The 16,734-nt window shown below is 43.1% G+C and overlaps 1 protein-coding gene across 1 annotated transcript in view; it reads right to left on the reverse strand.

Moving 5' to 3' along the window:
- Nucleotides 1-14,711, reverse strand: part of LOC138369696 (mucin-2-like) — a 52,453-nt gene extending 37,742 nt beyond the window's left edge. Inside the window, exons 1-2 of the mRNA XM_069333129.1 lie at nucleotides 14,605-14,711; nucleotides 5,758-6,023 (exon numbers count right to left, since the gene is read on the reverse strand). Coding sequence (XP_069189230.1) covers nucleotides 5,758-6,023; nucleotides 14,605-14,711 — 373 coding nt within the window. The remainder of the gene's footprint in view (nucleotides 1-5,757; nucleotides 6,024-14,604) is intronic.
- Between the last annotated feature and the right edge of the window lie 2,023 nt (nucleotides 14,712-16,734).

Raw genomic sequence — 16,734 nt, forward strand, 5'->3', positions numbered from 1 at the left:
ATTTGGTAAAATGCTATGCCCAAGATTACTATCCGAGTGCCGGCGGTGGGGTGGTTCAAATAGCCTCGGCTATCACCTCATTTTGTCCGGTCGTGATGGTCAAGTGGATTAAGGCGTCTTGTACATACCAGTTGCGTTGCACCTGGGAGTATGGGTTCGAGTCACTTCTGGGGTGTGAGTTTTCAGTTGCATATTGTCCTGGGGACCATTCAGGCTTGTTCACATTTGTGTTCCTCACGTGTGCCCCAAAGAATGAGGTGATTTGGTAAAATGCTATGCCCAAGATTACTATCCGAGTGCCGGCGGTGGGGTGGTTCAAATAGCCTCGGCTATCACCTCATTTTGTCCGGTCGTGATGGTCAAGTGGATTAAGGCGTCTTGTACATACCAGTTGCGTTGCACCTGGGAGTATGGGTTCGAGTCACTTCTGGGGTGTGAGTTTTCAGTTGCATATTGTCCTGGGGACCATTCAGGCTTGTTCGCATTTGTGTTCCTCACGTGTGCCCCAAAGAATGAGGTGATTTGGTAAAATGCTATGCCCAAGATTACTATCCGAGTGCCGGCGGTGGGGTGGTTCAAATAGCCTCGGCTATCACCTCATTTTGTCCGGTCGTGATGGTCAAGTGGATTAAGGCGTCTTGTACATACCAGTTGCGTTGCACCTGGGAGTATGGGTTCGAGTCACTTCTGGGGTGTGAGTTTTCAGTTGCATATTGTCCTGGGGACCATTCAGGCTTGTTCGCATTTGTGTTCCTCACGTGTTCCCCAAAGAATGAGGTGATTTGGTAAAATGCTATGCCCAAGATTACTATCCGAGTGCCGGCGGTGGGGTGGTTCAAATAGCCTCGGCTATCACCTCATTTTGTCCGGTCGTGATGGTCAAGTGGATTAAGGCGTCTTGTACATACCAGTTGCGTTGCACCTGGGAGTATGGGTTCGAGTCACTTCTGGGGTGTGAGTTTTCAGTTGCATATTGTCCTGGGGACCATTCAGGCTTGTTCGCATATATATATATATATATATATATATATATATATATATATATATATATATATATATATATATATATATATATATATATATATATATATATATATATATATATATATATATATATATATGTCTCATTGAATATGACCGCACATTCAGTATTTACTATCTTCTCGTTTAGGGCTTCTATCCCTCTAACTATTTTCCTAGCATCAGGGCTTAGCTGAAAGAGAAGTTCTCCAAAACTCATTTTCGTTATTGCAAGGTGAAGAAAAAAGTGAATTAATATAGAATGTATTACACTTATTTATACACTTTGCACGTTTCGAACCTCCATGGCTCATTCTCAAGTGAAATGAAATTACAGGACTCGTTGATTTATAGCCGCACGGGGTCAGGTGATAAAGGTAAAAACAAGGGGGATACATAGGGGATGAATGGGGGGACGAAGCACATAAGAACACAAGAATAAAGGTTACTGCAGAAGGCCTATTGCCCAATACGAGGCAGCTCCTATCTACATACAAAGATTAATCAGGTGTAATTGGCCTTTTATGTTGAACATTGTCTTTTGTGTTGGCATCGTTATGTTCTGGTCCTGTCCTTACTCTCATGGTGGGTAGAGTAAATAGTTCTGTGATTCGAGTATTCATGGTAGGCTGTTCTATTCTTATGTGAATTGCTTCAAGAATTTGTAATCTTCTTGCATCATGGGTTTTGTCTATTATACAGGTATTTTCGTTCAACATTTCTCTTGTTAAGGTGATGTCATGGGCTTGTCTCATGTGATTCCTAGGGGCACCGGATTTAAGATGACAGGTCAAACGCCTCGTCAGCTTGGTCGACGTCATAGCTATGTAGTTAGATTGAAGGTTACATCCTTCGTGGGGGCAAGTGTGCATGTATACAACGCTTAACTGCTGTAGAGGGTTCTCCGTCGGCGTCGAGCTGTTTTTGATAAGGAGTTCGGAAGTCTTCTTGGTTTTGTAGAATATGATCAGGTCTATGTTTTGGTTAGGAGTAATGCTTTTTACACCTTTACGGATTATTTCTTTCGTTATTCTTTCCTCTTTTTTATGTTCACTGTGCATGGTTGATTTGTAATATAATTTTATTTGAGGTATTGTGGTTTCTGTTCTAGGTTCATGATTATACCATTCTGAACTTGGACCGATAGTATAATCCTGAACCTAGAGCAGAAACCACAATACCTCCAATTTGTTTAAAATTTGAGTTAAAACTAACATAGATATATGACCGAACCTAACCAATCCTACCTAATCTAACCTAACCTATCTTAACCTAACCTAAACTAACATAACTAAATCAATAATTTATGTTCTTAATATAATATAATAATAATATTTCAAATAAACCAATAGGAAACAAATATAGTGAAAATAAAGAAAATCGCTCGGCCCATTAGGCAAATCGGGTCTTGCATAGTAGGCCATGTATGACGTTCTGGCTACTAGGTACAACATATATATATATATATATATATATATATATATATATATATATATATATATATATATATATATATATATATATATATATATATATATATATATATATATATATATATATATATATATATATATATATATATATTAGTATATTTTGGTAGCAGTCTTTCCTGTAGACATATATTATTAAATATGACCGAAAAAGTAAGATTAATAATTCTAACACGAATTTTCTCAATCTTTCGTACATTACGCTTCACTGTTGGAGGTAAATCAAAAATCACTTCTCCAAAATTCATTTTTATTTCTAGTCTGACGCGACACGGGCGCGTTTCGTAAAACTTATTACATTTTCAAAGACTTCACAAATACACAACTGATTAGAACTTGCGTTTCCCTGATTTTATATCTACATTTGAGTGAGGTGGGAAGGGTGATGTGGCATTACATTTGAGTGAGGTGGGAAGGGTGATGTGGCATTAACACAAGACAGAACACTAGGGGATATTAATAGGGTATTAAAAGTATCAACACAAGACAGAACAGAAACAATGGGTATTGAATAGAAGTGTTTGTAGAAAGCCTATTGGTCCATATTTCTTGATGCTTCTATATTGGAGCGGAGTCTTGAGGTGGGTAGAATATAGTTGTGCAATAATTGGCTGTTGATTGCTTGTGTTGACTTCTTGATGTGTAGTGCCTCGCAAACGTCAAGCCGCCTGCTATCGCTGTATCTATCGATGATTTCTGTGTTGTTTACTAGGATTTCTCTGGCGATGGTTTGGTTATGGGAAGAGATTATATGTTCCTTAATGGAGCCCTGTTGTTTATGCATCGTTAAACGCCTAGAAAGAGATGTTGTTGTCTTGCCTATATACTGGGTTTTTTGGAGCTTACAGTCCCCAAGTGGGCATTTGAAGGCATAGACGACGTTAGTCTCTTTTAAAGCGTTCTGTTTTGTGTCTGGAGAGTTTCTCATGAGTAGGCTGGCCGTTTTTCTGGTTTTATAGTAAATCGTCAGTTGTATCCTCTGATTTTTGTCTGTAGGGATAACGTTTCTATTAACAATATCTTTCAGGACCCTTTCCTCTGTTTTATGAGCTGTGGAAAAGAAGTTCCTGTAAAATAGTCTAATAGGGGGTATAGGTGTTGTGTTAGTTGTCTCTTCGGAGGTTGCATGGCTTTTCACTTTCCTTCTTATGATGTCTTCGATGAAACCATTGGAGAAGCCGTTATTGACTAGGACCTGCCTTACCCTACAGAGTTCTTCATCCTACCATCGCCAGAGAAATCCTAGTAAACAACACAGAAATCATCGATAGATACAGCGATAGCAGGCGGCTTGACGTTTGCGAGGCACTACACATCAAGAAGTCAACACCAGCAATCAACAGCCAATTATTGCACAACTATATTCTACCCACCTCAAGACTCCGCTCCAATATAGAAGCATCAAGAAATATGGACCAATAGGCTTTCTACAAACACTTCTATTCAATACCCATTGTTTCTGTTCTGTCTTGTGTTGATACTTTTAATACCCTATTAATATCCCCTAGTGTTCTGTCTTGTGTTAATGCCACATCACCCTTCCCACCTCACTCAAATGTAATGCCACATCACCCTTCCCACCTCACTCAAATGTAGATATAAAATCAGGGAAACGCAAGTTCTAATCAGTTGTGTATTTGTGAAGTCTTTGAAAATGTAATAAGTTTTACGAAACGCGCCCGTGTCGCGTCAGACTAGAAATAAAAATGAATTTTGGAGAAGTGATTTTTGATTTACCTCCAACAGTGAAGCGTAATGTACGAAAGATTGAGAAAATTCGTGTTAGAATTATTAATCTTACTTTTTCGGTCATATTTAATAATATATATATATATATATATATATATATATATATATATATATATATATATATATATATATATATATATATATATATATATATATATATATATATATATATGTCGTACCTAGTAGCCAGAACGTACTTCTCAGCCTACTATGTAAGGCTCGATTTGCCTAATAAGCCAAGTTTTCGTGAATTAATATATTTTTTCGATTTTTTTTCGTAAGAAATGATAAAGCTACCCATTTCATTATGTATGAGGTCAATTTTTTTTTTATTGGAGTTAAAATTAACGTAGATATATGACCGAACCTAACCAACCCTACCTAACCTAACCTAACCTATCTTTATAGGTTAGGTTAGGTTAGGTAGCCGGAAAAGTTAGGTTAGGTTAGGTTAGGTAGGTTAGGTAGTCGAAAAACAATTAATTCATGAAAACTTGGCTTATTAGGCAAATCGGGCCTTGCATAGTAGGCTGAGAAGTGCGTTCTGGCTACTAGGTACGACATATATATATATATATATATATATATATATATATATATATATATATATATATATATATATATATATATATATATATATATATGCGAACAAGCCTGAATGGTCCCCAGGACAATATATATATATATATATATATATATATATATATATATATATATATATATATATATATATATATATTTATTTATTTATTGCAATGATACAGTTTACGGAGAACACACACACACACACAAATATATAACAATTAAACAATAAGCGTTCGAAGACTTCGTCCAGCTCCTCGGAGGTTGGGTGTGTACCCAGGATACAGCACACATTTCCCCTCTGAACTGCGACACTGAGGCGCTGGAATAGGAAACTGGCTTGCTCGTGGGTCTCTAGTTTTCACAATGAGCTCCTCACCCATCTCCTTTAAAAACTTGAGGCACATTTACCCCAGGCGCCCAGAGTCTCAGAGCCTATCGGCACGAACCTGTAACAACGTTCTAGGTCTCTGTACTTGTTGATTTTCTGGGTCTCCCTGAAGGTGGCTGCCCCACCTCTACCTCCACTCAGCAGTAACGTACATAGGTATCAGCCAATGTAAATGCACCTGTGTAGTCCCATACGAAGTGTTTACCTTCCCTCCATGGCTGCAGGGTAACTATATCTGGGCGTTTTTGGCTGTTGTCAGGCCTGCACAACTGGGGTTCTCTTTGTGCTGGACACCCAGCTGTAGCCAAACTTCTCTTGATGATGTCATTGACCGCTTCATGTCTGGCAATCTTTCCCTGTGTCTTACGACAGATGAGACCATGGCTGCCGTATTGGTCTGCCCGTGCATGGCTGCAAATACACCGGTGCTCGGTGGAGATAGGGGCGGCAAGGCGCAGGGCAACACCAATACTTAGGGTCCGATGGTCCAGGCGGGTGCCCAAGGCGGAAATAGGGACTGCCAACAGGAAGTCCCCAGCATGGGGGCTTGCACAGCTAGAAGACGCACTCTGTTCTTCTGAGAAGCTGCATCCAGCAATGCTTTGGCGATGTTCTCCACTATGGGGCTATCCGATTTGGCCTGTTTACCGTTGTTTGGAAAAGTTTGTCGAGTGTGTGAATTGGCACGAGTGTCCCACTGACCAGCTCCTTCCACAAATTTGGGATCACGAATCTCAATGGAGTTCTTAAGGTATTCTGGTAGTATTTCATTCACTAATTCACTTGTAGCACTGGTCGAGGATAAGAATGCCGGCAATGTTAACTGTGTCGCCTTGCGAATACTCATACCCCCGAGTCTAACTGGGAGCGTTGCTTGGTCCCACTGGTCATCTTGCAGGGAGAGGTTTAACACTTTCATCGTTATTGTCTTTAGGAGTGAGTCGTATTCCATTAACTTTGGGCTGTCAAAGGAAGGAGCACACCTGAGGAAATAGGTCAGTCTGGGTAAGGCCAGGCACCTTGTAAGAAGGTACAAAGCATCGTGAGCATCCAAAGCCCCTTTTCTCGCCTCCATCCTCTTTAAGTCTTAAGCTTTTCTTCGAGGACTACCTCAATGGCGTTCGTGCCCAGAGGTGCCCCTAGCAGCACACTGTCGGTGCGAGCGATCACTTGAGCTCCTGGTAATAAGATTCATACTGCATCTATGATTGGTTGGCTGGATGAAATGATTTCACACTTTGATGGATTTAGTGTAAGGCCTAACTCCTCTCCCTTAGTTTTCACTAGCTGAAGATCTCCTAGCAGGGATTTCTGTGTCCCTGCCAGGGTGCCATCGTCTAGGAACCAGATGTTGAATTCGCTGGACAACCTGCTCGTGACCTCCTTAGCTGCCATGCAGAAAAGAAAAGGGTCAAGTGGGTCTTCCTGCTGGACACCTTCTGCAGAAACAACTTCATGTTCCCCAAACAACAGTGTCGATTCCCTACTGTACCCTGCTGAGACGAAGGGAAGTAGACAAGGAAAGCTGGTTCGAACTGCTTCTAGTACTACATCACTTTTTTCCTGGTTGAAGGCATTTTTAAAGTCTAATTTAATTAATGCGTTATTTTCTGGGAGGTGCTTGATATAGGCTCGTGCTGCATGAGCTGCTGCTTCACAGCCATGGGGGACACCAAAACCTAGTTGATGGGGTCGAAGCATCGTCGCAGCGTCTATGCTAATTTTTCTGACAGCTGCCCTAGCAACAAGGCGCCGAAGTGTGTTACCCACGGCGATGGGTCTGACTCCACCATCCTTCTTCTTGAGGGCACAAAGTGATGCTCCGAAGAAGTTGGGTTTAATTGTATCTGGGATCAACCGAGAGAGGCAGTCGTTGACAAACTTTGTGATCTTAACACAGTAGTGTCTCGGCAACTTCGCCGAGAACTGGGTTTGTCACTTCCTTTACGCGCTGAGGTCTTACTCCAGTGTATCCCCCTGCTGAGCCTGGCGGAAATGACATGATGGCTTTGTATACCTCTGACGCTTGTAGGAATAGAGGTCCCATGTCTGGGACATTTGAGTCCTGAGCAGTGGGTTCCCCATGGTACTCTAGGAGGGTGCTTCTCTCTCAGTGAGTCGGCAGTTGCTGTATTTCTAGGGGCAATTGTTTCTTCACTGGTAAGTAACCTAATTGCCCCTACTGTGTTGCCCTTTTAAATTTTCTTGGTCACTTGTGTTCCAAGCTTAAAATTATCATTGGAACTCTTGGGTCTTCCACGACGGTTTTTGCGTTGAGGAGGGATGGGGATCAAGTTGTCAGCTCTGGGGAAATTATTTATTGCCCTAGTGACTGATGAGGCTAGTGACTTGCCTCCTCTTGCAGGTACGCCTAAGCTAATATTGCCAAACAGGAGCAAATTATGCCATGCTTTGATGGTGGCTGCAGCATTAAGATTTTCAGACCGTTCATTCCCTTTTTTTAGAAGGTCTGTATATTTCCCTGCTGCAAATGGGCGCGCTGCTTTAGGAATGTGGGGAAGAGTTCTGGTGGTGGATGCCTTGATGGCCCCCAGGAGGTCATCTGATGACATGAAGTTTGCTGGGATGTGTGGGGGTGCCGGGGAGACCTGTGGGCCTTCCCTCTCTACAGGTACCGTCCATGAACCCTCACAGCCGTTGTGCTGACGTAGGGTTCCATCGTTTCTAAGGCTGTGTGATTCGTCACAAACCTGACACGTTCCTCTGAGTCTGGGTCCTCTGGTTGCACCTCTGGGTGCACTGTTCCCAGGACCGTGTTCTTGGCTGAGGGGTTCCTGATTAGTTGGGGGAGTCCCCTCCGTCCCCCGGGCGGGCTGTGACATCGGCGCGGCGAGGGAGGGTGGACACGGGTGGTGGCGGCAGGGATAGTTGGCTGTCCCTCGCACTCACCACTCATGTGGGTACTTGTGTCTCCCTCCCTTTTGGGAAGAACCTGAATGCCTGCTGTGACCTGTGCCATATCTGGGTGCATGGAGGGTGACACATCTCTGCAACAAGCACTGTGTGGGCGGTGAATAGGTGGGTGGGTATTAATACCCTATTAATACCACCTCACCCCATCCACCTCACTCAAATGTAGATATAAACAAATCGGAGATGTGTAAGTTCTATTCAGTTGTGTATGTGTTAACTAAAGTCTTTGAAAATGTAATAAGTTTTACGAAACGCGCTTAAGTGTCGCGTCAGACTAGAAATAACAATGAATTTTGGAGAATTGATTTTTGAATTACCACCAACAGTGAAAAGAAATGTACGAAAGATTGAGAAAATTCGTGTTAGAATTATTAATCTTACTTTTTCGGTCATATTTAATAATATATATATATATATATATATATATATATATATATATATATATATATATATATGTACACATACTCATGCATACATGTACATATACATACGTATACATGTATATATACATAAGTATACATATATACATACACATACAAATTTAATCACCCACCCAAATACACACATCAATAATCTTATTGATGTGTGTCACAAGAGATCAACAAGAGGCTCACAAGACACTATACAAGGCACTTTACATGTAGGATGAGTCACACAGTTACTAGTCTTGCTCTACACCCACCCAACTGGGCGGCAGCTTTACAGTCATATGCATGCATTACTTACAGCAAGCAAATTTTGGATACTTCGCTAAGATTTCGGGCAGCTCATCATTATGAATGAAGTAATTTCACATTTCTGAGTGATTTTCTTTATTTTCAATAAATTGTTTCTAGTTGGTTTATTTTAAATATTTTTATTTTACTAAGAACATAGATTATTGATTTTGTTATGTTAGTTTACGTTAGGTTTAGATAGGTTAGGTTAGGTCAGGTTAGGTTTGGTAGGGTTTGTTCGGTTCAGTCATATATCTTCGGTAATGATGGGGAGGACAAGGGGACTGGGGATTAGGGGATGGTGGGAAGGACGACGGGATATGGGAATGGAGAATGGTGGGAAGAACTAGGGGACAGGAGAGAGGGGGAATGGTGGGGAGGATGACGGGAGTGGGGGGATGGTGGGGAGGATGAGGGGATGGAGCAGGGGGGAAAAGGTAGCAGAGGGCGATGGAACGGGGAGTAGTGGATGGTAGGGAGGACAGGGGAGGGGGAATGGTGGGGAGGACTTGTCATCAATGAATGTTAGCAGACTTATCGATATTTGAAAATAGACTTGTCATCAATATTCGAAAGCAGACAGTTTTGCTCCAAGTAACACACCCTATACCAGTCTTGTCATCAGTATATGAAAACCCCACATTCGTGCTAAAAGCAATATTTAAGAGCCACTGGTGTCAACAACATTAAAACAAAAACTTGTCTCCAGTGATCGATGCTACGTTCATCTCTCGAATTTTCTTTTCACTCCTCGTGACATTCTTCATCTCCACTTTTCCCAGCCTAGCGAGAATGCTGTCATGTTCACTTTCTCAATTTTTCACAATTTTCTGCTGTGAATTCGGATTCAGAACTCTTTCGATATCAAACATTGTCGATTCGCTGTTGCTTGCAATTCCCTACGAATTTGCTCTTACACACTGCATTAAATTCTTCCAGTGTGGAATATATCTCAAGTACTTCCATTGATCTTTGTTTTGTTTAATCAATCGCGTAATTGGTATAATAATTATTTTTAGCACTGATACCTTATACTTGCTATAAATGTTTCTCATAGACTGGAAGGAGAGCCGCCTACAGCCCTGAGTACATCTTCATATTATTTATAAAGATAAATGGAAAAATTGGTATTTATTTTCTCCAATCTTGTTTACACATTTCCCATTGTGAATGAAGTATATAAATAACACTATATAGACCCAAATGAGATGGGAGATTTTTTTTCGACTAGAGGCATTCACTATAATGGCATGCACAATTAGCAACAATTATGGCCAAACAGACTGATCGCCAATATAATATGGACAGGTATCTAAATGAGTTGTATGTTTAAAGTACACATTCACTGACAGGTTGAAGCATGTGGCACCACACAGATAATTACTTGTTTACCATTGGTTTGTCTCTAAACTCAGCCTCCAACTGTTCCGGGTGTATAGCATGGTGACTAAGCCTCTGGGTTACCAGTGATCGACGTGAAGACAAACACTAACGCAGTAATAAATCAGAGTTTACTACTTACACAAATGCCAGCCTCACACATTCCTACAAGGCATCATTCAAAACCAGCTCTCCTAATAGAGCGTCGCATTTTGACGTATCCTCAACATAAGGTCAATAATCGTCGTACTAGAAAATGGAAGCGGCTCGCGAAACTGACATACTGTCCCATTTTCTGTTTTTGGGTTCTCTATTAGGTTAGGATAAAGACACTTTAGTACGAAAGTGTCTTGACGTTGGGAAACCTTAGGAGGACGGAGTGCATGCACACAGCTCGCTGAAGGTCTGAATAGCTGGTCGTCACAATCCACAGACTCGTAGAAGTCGTGGTGGTCGTCTCCACAACGACCACACATGATGCCTAGTACAACATGCCTATAGCAACACTTCACCAAAACCAACTGATCTTCACAATCTTCGCTCTTGTACAGTTCGTGTTAGTTCTCTCCACAACACCCGCACGTGGTATCTAGTAGATCAAGCACGTGGTAGTTATAGTAGGCAGACACTCTTACGTGAATTGTGCTAAGAGGTGTGTGGAGGACAGAGCGGTGTTGGTGGGTCATGTGAACACCAGGAAGCAGAGGGTTCAGACACCGGTCTTGGTCTACACGTGCGGCTGGTCACTGGTTCAAGCAACAGAGTGGTGACTACAGTCTTCAAACTTGCGTTTGAATGCCATTCACCTTCAGACTAACTATGTCATCGCTTCTGGACTTCACACAACGTTCACTATACAGACGGCTTAGATACTGCATGATCAACAGGGCTATATTCGTGACAGTCCTGTTGCATCTGGATGTTCCCTCGTGGGGTCTTGCAAAGCCCTTCCACTTAATAAATGAAAATAATTACACTGCGGATTCTGGCTGCCTGCAAGAATTTTTCGACCGATTTGGGCACTCGTTAATTTTCCTAAGAACTTAAACAAGCTGTTTCTAGTAAGAGGCCGGTAACAGAAAAGCACACGACTCTTATGGCTGGATTTCTTGGCTAGGATGGTAGGCTAGGAGCGGAAGCACCGCCAATATACTCAGTTTCTGCTCTTGTCTCTGAGGTTAGCCAATCAGCAATATTCGTCTACTTCTAGACTTACTGGTGCATCACAGGCGCATTCGTGGTCACGTGGGCGGGTGACTTCATGACAACATTACTGAACCCCAGAGTCGAGCGTTGCCAGTAACCTGACCAAGCCCGTCCTCCAAACAAAGACCCAAAAGTGATTCCATGCACCCGCCAACCCCCTGTTTATGAATGAAATACGATTTACACACGACTAACAACTGATTATCTTCGAACACTTCCGGAACAAGTGCTTCACTGACGAATTTTGTTCGAATCACAACGCTGTAAATGCTTCAGCCACGTTCTACAAATACAAATAATCGCCAACATAACCTAAACACCTAACCTAACCTACCCTATGCCTATATATGCACAATATGATAATATATTATAATATTAATTTATATTTGAGAAAATTCCTGTTGTGAATGAACAGCATTTAAAAATTTATGAATGCGTCTGTGAGGTCGACCGCTGGATGTAATGGACTTGAGTCGAAGACGGGTTACCTGACCTGTAATCCTCCGTGTGCTGCTCAGGGTGACCTGACCTATAATGACCCGTGTGTTGCCCTGGGTAACCTGACCTGTAATGACCCGTGTGTTACCCTGGGTGACCTGACCTGTAATGACCCGTGTGTTGCCCTGGGTGACCTGACCTGTAATGACCCGTGTGTTACCCTGGGTGACATGACCCGTGTGTTACCCTGGGTGACCTGACCTGTAATGACCCGTGTGCTGCCCTGAGTGACCTGACCTGTAATAACCCGTGTGCTGCCCTGGGTGCCCTGACCTGTAATGAACCGTGTGCTGCCCTGAGTGACCTGACCTGTAATGACCCGTGTGCTGCCCTGAGTGACCTGATCTGTAATGACCAGTGTGCTGCCCTGGGTGACCTGACCTGTAATTACCCGTGTGCTGCCCTGGGTGACCTGACCTGTAATGACCCGTGTGCTGCCCTGAGTGACCTGACCTGTAATGACCAGTGTGCTGCCCTGGGTGACCTGATCTGTAATGACCAGTGTGCTGCCCTGGGTGACCTGACCTGTAATGACCCGTGTGCTGCCCTGGTTGACCTGACCTGTAATAACCCGTGTACTGTGTGCTGCCCTGAGTGACCTGACCTGTAATAACCCGTGTGCTGCCCTGGGTGACCTGACCTGTAATGACCCGTGTGTTACCCTGGGTGACCTGACCTGTAATGACCCGTGTGTTACCCTGGGTGACCTGACCTGTAATGACCCGTGTGTTACCCTGGGTGACCTGACCTGTAATGACCCGTGTGTTACCCTGGGTGACCTGACCTGTAATGACCCGTGTGCTGCCCTGGGTGACCTGACCTGTAATGACCCGTGTGCTGCCCTGAGTGACCTGACCTGTAATGACCCGTGTGCTGCCCTGGGTGACCTGACCTGTAATAACCCGTGTACTGTGTGCTGCCCTGAGTGACCTGACCTGTAATAACCCGTGTGCTGCCCTGGGTGACCTGACCTGTAATAACCCGTGTACTGTGTGCTGCCCTGAGTGACCTGACCTGTAATGACCCGTGTGCTGCCCTGGGTGACCTGACCTGTAATGACCCGTGTGTTACCCTGGGTGACCTGACCTGTAATGACCCGTGTGCTGCCCTGAGTGACCTGACCTGTAATGACCCGTGTGCTGCCATGGGTGACCTGACTTGTAATGACCCGTGTGCTGCCCTGGGTGACCTGACCTGTAATGACCCGTGTGTTACCCTGGGTGACCTGACCTGTAATAACCCGTGTGTTGCCCTGGGTGACCTGACCTGTAATAACCCGTGTGCTGCCCTGGGTGACCTGACCTGTAATGACCCGTGTGCTGCCCTGAGTGACCTGACCTGTAATGACCCGTGTGCTGCCCTGAGTGACCTGACCTGTAATAACCCGTGTGCTGCCCTGGGTGACCTGACCTGTAATGACCCGTGTGCTGCCCTGAGTGACCTGACCTGTAATGACCCGTGTGCTGCCCTGAGTGACCTGACCTGTAATGACCCGTGTGCTGCCCTGAGTGACCTGACCTGTAATAACCCGTGTGCTGCCCTGGGTGACCTGACCTGTAATGACCCGTGTGCTGCCCTGAGTGACCTGACCTGTAATAACCCGTGTGCTGCCCTGGGTGACCTGACCTGTAATGACCCGTGTGCTGCCCTGAGTGACCTGACCTGTAATAACCCGTGTGCTGCCCTAAGTGACCTGACCTGTAATAACCCGTGTGCTGCCCTGGGTGACCTGACCTGTAATGACCCGTGTGCTGCCCTGAGTGACCTGACCTGTAATGACCCGTGTGCTGCCCTTAGTGACCTGACCTGTAATAACCCGTGTGCTGCCCTGAGTGACCTGACCTGTAATAACCCGTGTACTGTGTGCTGCCCTGAGTGACCTGACCTGTAATAACCCGTGTGCTGCCCTGAGTGACCTGACCTGTAATAACCCACTATCTTTTTGTTTTTTCTGATACTACAACAGCCGTCGCAACGTGACAATGGTGCTCGCAACATGGTCTCTCATTATACGTCAAACAGGCCAAGTCTGCACCCAGTAATGCGGGAGATAGCGTTCGTGCACATGTCCTGTGCACTTTGCATAGGACATGTATTTATGTCCTGTGCACATATTTCTGTATGCACACTGTGCATACAGAAACGCTGCAATATACAACTTGCAGTCAGCGGCGGGAAACTCACTCTCTCAGAGTGAGACAAAATATCAAGGAGTACACGCTACAGAGAATGGCTGTCTTATCACTGCTTTATCACTGTTGATCTACTGGTACCACACAGGTAATAGGCTTTAAACTATAACAGAGGCTATGGCTGCTTGTTAGGACGAATAGGTCATCGTTAAACTTATAATAGAATTTTATTACATCTTATTTGTGTACACTTTTATATAAGCTTCCATTGCAACTGTATCAAACGTGAATCAGAGGTCAAGATATGCTTTTGCATTAACATATAAAACAAAATTATGATTCTGCATCTACTAGAACAATGAACTCAACAGGCGTTCCGTAACAGCGGCTTATCCAGCTACGTAAATATTCCTGAAGCTCATCCACACCATCCATGTTTCTACCTATTCAGTGTATTTTTATACTAGTTCCAATTATGCCTCTCCATAATCCATCCATGTTTATACCTGTTCCCTGCATGTTTCAACATATTCTCTGCATGTTTCAACATATTCTCTGCATGTTTCAACATATTCTCTGCATGTTTCAACATATTCTCTGCATGTTTCAACATATTCTCTGCATGTTTCAATAAATTCCTCCGTGTTTGCACAGTGGCTACGTACTGGAAAATGCTAAGAGAAAATAGCACTAAGTCCGTCAGGCCTTTAAAAACGAAATATCAAGAAGTTGAAATAGTAAAGAGAAAAAGAAGATGAATGGAACTGCAAAATGGAAAAGGAGGATACGTGGATTGAAATTGATATGAAGGAAGGGAAGTGGACCCAATGGAAGACGGAGTTAAGAAAGACGGCAGCGAGAGAAGTGGATTTGAAGTTGAAAAGGGGAAAAGAACGGGAAAGTAAGAGAATTAGAGCATGGGGAAAAGGGAGGAAGGGGAGGATGAAAAAGGGAAAGAAAAGTACGAAAAGAAAATGTAGAAGGGGAAAAAAGAGAAATTAAAGTTGTAAGTTGATTATAAAAATGAAAGAGAAAGTTTAGTGACCCACTTAACGGAAAGGTAAATAATTCTCTCTCTCTCTCTCTCTCCCTCTCTCTCTCCCTCTCTCTCTCTCTCTCTCTCTCTCTCTCTCTCTCTCTCTCTCTCTCTCTCTCTCTCTCTCTCTCTCTCTCTCTCTCTCTCTCTCTCTAACTCTCTCTACTAACGTTCTGCTCACGCTATGCTCACTTTCACTCTCACTGTAACACACTAACACTCTCTCACTCTCAAACTCACATTCACAACCTCTCACTCTCACATTTACACATTCTCTCACACATTCTCACTCTACAAATTTTCTAACTGTGTGCCTCCGCGTGTCTCTAATTATTTTTTCTCTCAATCTCTCCTTCTCTCTTTCTGTCTTTCTCTTTTCCTTTCGCTGTCTCTTACTCACACACACTCTCTCATTTTCCTCCCTCGTGTCATTCAGATCTCTCCCGCCTCCGCGCTCGTCCAGATAATTCCCCTACAGCAAGTCCATTCATATTTTACTGAGAATTCTTTATTCAGTAGCAGCGTGCGTCTGCCTTCAGACCCGGGCACACAGCGCTTCCCTCAGATCTCAATATAAACATCAATACAACCCGGTACAGAGACCAACGCTCACATAAACATACATATATAAATCCATATACAAATGCACACATGAATTTTACGTATATGCATGTATAGATACTAGCTTATGTATTTGATTTAAATACATACCGACTTGTGTATGCGAACACACATACACGCGCACATGTGGAAAACAGTCTCCATAATACTTGTCGTTCGAGCACACACAGGTAACTTACCAACAAAACAGCTGACAAACTGATAAGCTATTTAACGAATTTGCTAACAAACAAAGGAAAGACTCAGCAACAGTTTTTGAGATTTGTTTGCCCATCTGAAAACCAGGTGAAAAAAGCGACAGTCTAACTGAAATTTTAACGAATCGTCTTTAAAATCGTCGTTACTAATCAACACTTTACGTATTGGACAGAATTTTAGTTCATCATTCAACTTATGCAGTTACCAAATGTGACTGACTTGCTATCAATTACAGTAGCTGACACCCCGACTCATTAGATATCTAGATGATATTGTCTGGCTTTCTTAATAACAAAAAAATAATCAATTCACAGATTAATCGAATATTTGACTAAAGAGTGGTGTGATAAATTAAAAAATAACAACCTTGCTTATATAGAAACTCAATCTTTATCTACTTGATTGAATAATTAATTTATTGACTGACAAAATTTTGCCCGATTGACTCCATCAATAGTTTACCTCAAGACTCACCTGTTAACCAACTGACAACCTCGGACACATTGTCACTGCAGAATCCCAGAATGAAGGAATAATAACCTGGTTAAACACTTTCTTCAAGTGTCGTTAGAGGCATTTATCTTCCTAAATATTTAACTTCCACATATCTTTTCATCTTTTGCCATGACCATGATGGGAGCCGGTCGGCCGAGCGGACAGCACGCTGGACTTGTGATCTTGCGGTCCTGGGTTCGATCCCAGGCGCCGGCGAGAAACAATGGGCAGAGTTTCTTTCACCCTATGCCTCTGTTACCTAGCAGTAAAAATAGGTACCTGGGTG

This window comes from Procambarus clarkii, chromosome 29 (genome assembly GCF_040958095.1).
Source record: "Procambarus clarkii isolate CNS0578487 chromosome 29, FALCON_Pclarkii_2.0, whole genome shotgun sequence".
Taxonomy (NCBI): domain Eukaryota; kingdom Metazoa; phylum Arthropoda; class Malacostraca; order Decapoda; family Cambaridae; genus Procambarus; species Procambarus clarkii.